This window comes from Salvia splendens, chromosome 22, assembly GCF_004379255.2.
Source record: "Salvia splendens isolate huo1 chromosome 22, SspV2, whole genome shotgun sequence".
Taxonomy (NCBI): domain Eukaryota; kingdom Viridiplantae; phylum Streptophyta; class Magnoliopsida; order Lamiales; family Lamiaceae; genus Salvia; species Salvia splendens.
This window is the reverse complement of record NC_056053.1, coordinates 11,294,296-11,296,646: the sequence shown is the minus strand read 5'-3', so window position 1 is coordinate 11,296,646 and position 2,351 is coordinate 11,294,296. Positions and strand designations below refer to the sequence as shown.

General features: G+C 51.6%; 1 protein-coding gene across 1 annotated transcript; it reads left to right on the top strand.

The window, feature by feature from the left end:
• The first annotated feature begins 945 nt into the window (after window positions 1-945).
• LOC121786722 lies at window positions 946-2,097 on the top strand. The gene has a single exon (XM_042185350.1). The coding sequence runs from the start codon at window positions 946-948 to the stop codon at window positions 2,095-2,097; it is 1,152 nt and encodes a 383-aa protein (XP_042041284.1).
• The last annotated feature ends 254 nt before the right edge of the window (window positions 2,098-2,351 follow it).

Sequence of the window (2,351 nt, the reverse complement as noted above, 5' to 3'; positions counted from 1 at the left end):
TGCCCCTAATGTTGCTATCAAGATTGACATGGCTAAGGCCTATGATCGGGTTCAATGGCCGTTCCTCCTAACAATCCTCAAGCAAATGGGCTTCCTTGAGCCATGGGTGGCGATCATCGAAAGGTGCATTGGGACATGCTGGTTCTCGATTCTTATTAATGGAGCCTCGGCGGGTTTCTTCAAATCCACTCGTGGGCTTAGGCAAGGGGACCCCATTTCCCCCGCCCTCTTCGTCCTTGCTGCTGATTATCTCTCGAGATCACTTGATAAACGTATCCTCGGAAACAAAGATATGACATTCAAAGCAACTCGAGGCAGCATGGAGATCAGCCACCTCGCCTATGCGGACGGCATCATCATCTTCACGCAAGCGGCCGTGAACCCCCTCCGGAGGCTTCGTGCATGTCTTGATCATTATGCCGAGGTGTCCGGACACCAAATCAACCTCGGCAAGAGCAACTTCTACATTTCTGAGGCTCATGACGACCAAACATAATCCAAAGTGAAGGAGGCTTCTCCCGAGGTACGTTCCCTTTCCTTTACCTAGGAGTCCCTATTTACCGAGGGGTGAAGCGCACGAATATGTTCATGTTCCTTCGAGACAAAATCTCGGCTAGGATCTCTGGGTGGGCTCATCGGCACCTCTCCATTGGGGGGAGACTCACCTTGATAAAAAGCACACTTTAGGCGATCCCCTTACATATTTTTCAAGCTATCGAGCCAACCGGCGACGCCCTCAAGCAAATAGATCAGCAAGTGGCTCGCTTCTTTTGGGGGTCGAGCAATGAAAAGAAAAAGACGCACTGGATAGGATGGGACCAGGTTTGCCTACCCACGGCCGAAGGGGGCTTGGGCATTCGGAAGATCAAGGAGGTCTTACGTGCCTTTAATATAAAATTATGGTGGATGTTCAGGGAACAAAACTCCCTTTGGGCTATGTACATGATGGCTAAATATTGCCATAAGGCGTCCCCACTCACAGCTAGAGCCTCGGGGAGGTGTAGCCCTACCTGGAAGAGGCTTTTGAAGGCTCGGGCGCAGGCACAACCGCACATTCGATGGGTGGTGGGAGAAGGAAAGATTTTATTTTGGGATGATTTATGGCTTGGAGAGGTTCCTTTGAGGGAACTTAGTCTCGATGATAGGGGAGGCCCTCTTGTTCATGTTGCTGACTACATTATAGATGGATCTTGGAATGAAGCCAAGCTGCGGATTCTCCAAGCGCAAGCCTGCCTTGCACAACACATCGTCCGGGAGATTCTTGACACGCCAATCATTTCGGAGGGGCCGGATGTTCCGAGATGGAGGTTATCACATAATGGGGAGTTCTCGCTAGCTACAACATGGGAGACCTTTCGAACCGAAAGGCCGATCGTCCAGGGCCTCGATGACATTTGGAAAGCGGGTCTCAGGTCCTCTATTGCTATCTTTGTATGGAGACTCCTGTCCAACCGCATCCCGGTGGATACAAAGCTGCAGTGGAGAAGAATGGAATTGGCGTCCAAATGCCAATGCTGCCCACATAGACCGGGGATCAAATCCCTCCAACATCTCTTCATACAAGGGGATGGAGAACGCGGGGTATGGAGGGAGTTTGACTCCTGGTTTGAGGGATCTTCACCACCCCTCCGGATCAATGGCACTATCAAAGAAAGGCTTGAAGTCTGGGCACGGAGAATCCAGCAACCCGGCAAGGAACACCTCAGTCGGGTCATGCCGTATCTTATATTATGGTTCATTTGGGCGGAACGGAATAGGAGCCGCCATCAATCGGCGCAATTTAAGCCATTCAATGTGGTTTGGCAAGTACAAGTCTTCATCAGAAATAGTATGGCCAACGGAATCTACAAGATGAAGCATTGGAAAGGAGTTCGCCTCAAAATCACTATCCCAAGCCATGCCGAGCCAAGGAGAACTAGGCCTCTCGCATTGGCAATCAAATGGTACCCGCCGGATGATCCCTGGATCAAGCTCAACACCGACGGTGCATACATGGAAGCGTCGGATAAAGCCGGGGGGAGGAGGAATTATCCGAGATCACAAGGGCAAAATGCTTACAGCATTTGCCTCCCCGCTTGCGGCTCACTCGGCCCTTGAAGCGGAGCTTATTGCCGTCCAACTTGGGCTGTCCCTCGCCTTGGAATTCAATCGACCTATTTGGGTTCAATCGGACGCACAACAAGTGGTCAAGCTCCTCAATGGCACAAGCTGGGGACCGGCCCACATTAGCCGCGTGATGGCGCGGCTTGCAACCCTCAAGCGCCAACGAGACATGTGTTTCACCTTCATCCATCGGGAAGGGAATAGGGCCGGAGATTCCTCGCTAAAATGGGTTTGGAACGTACCGACTA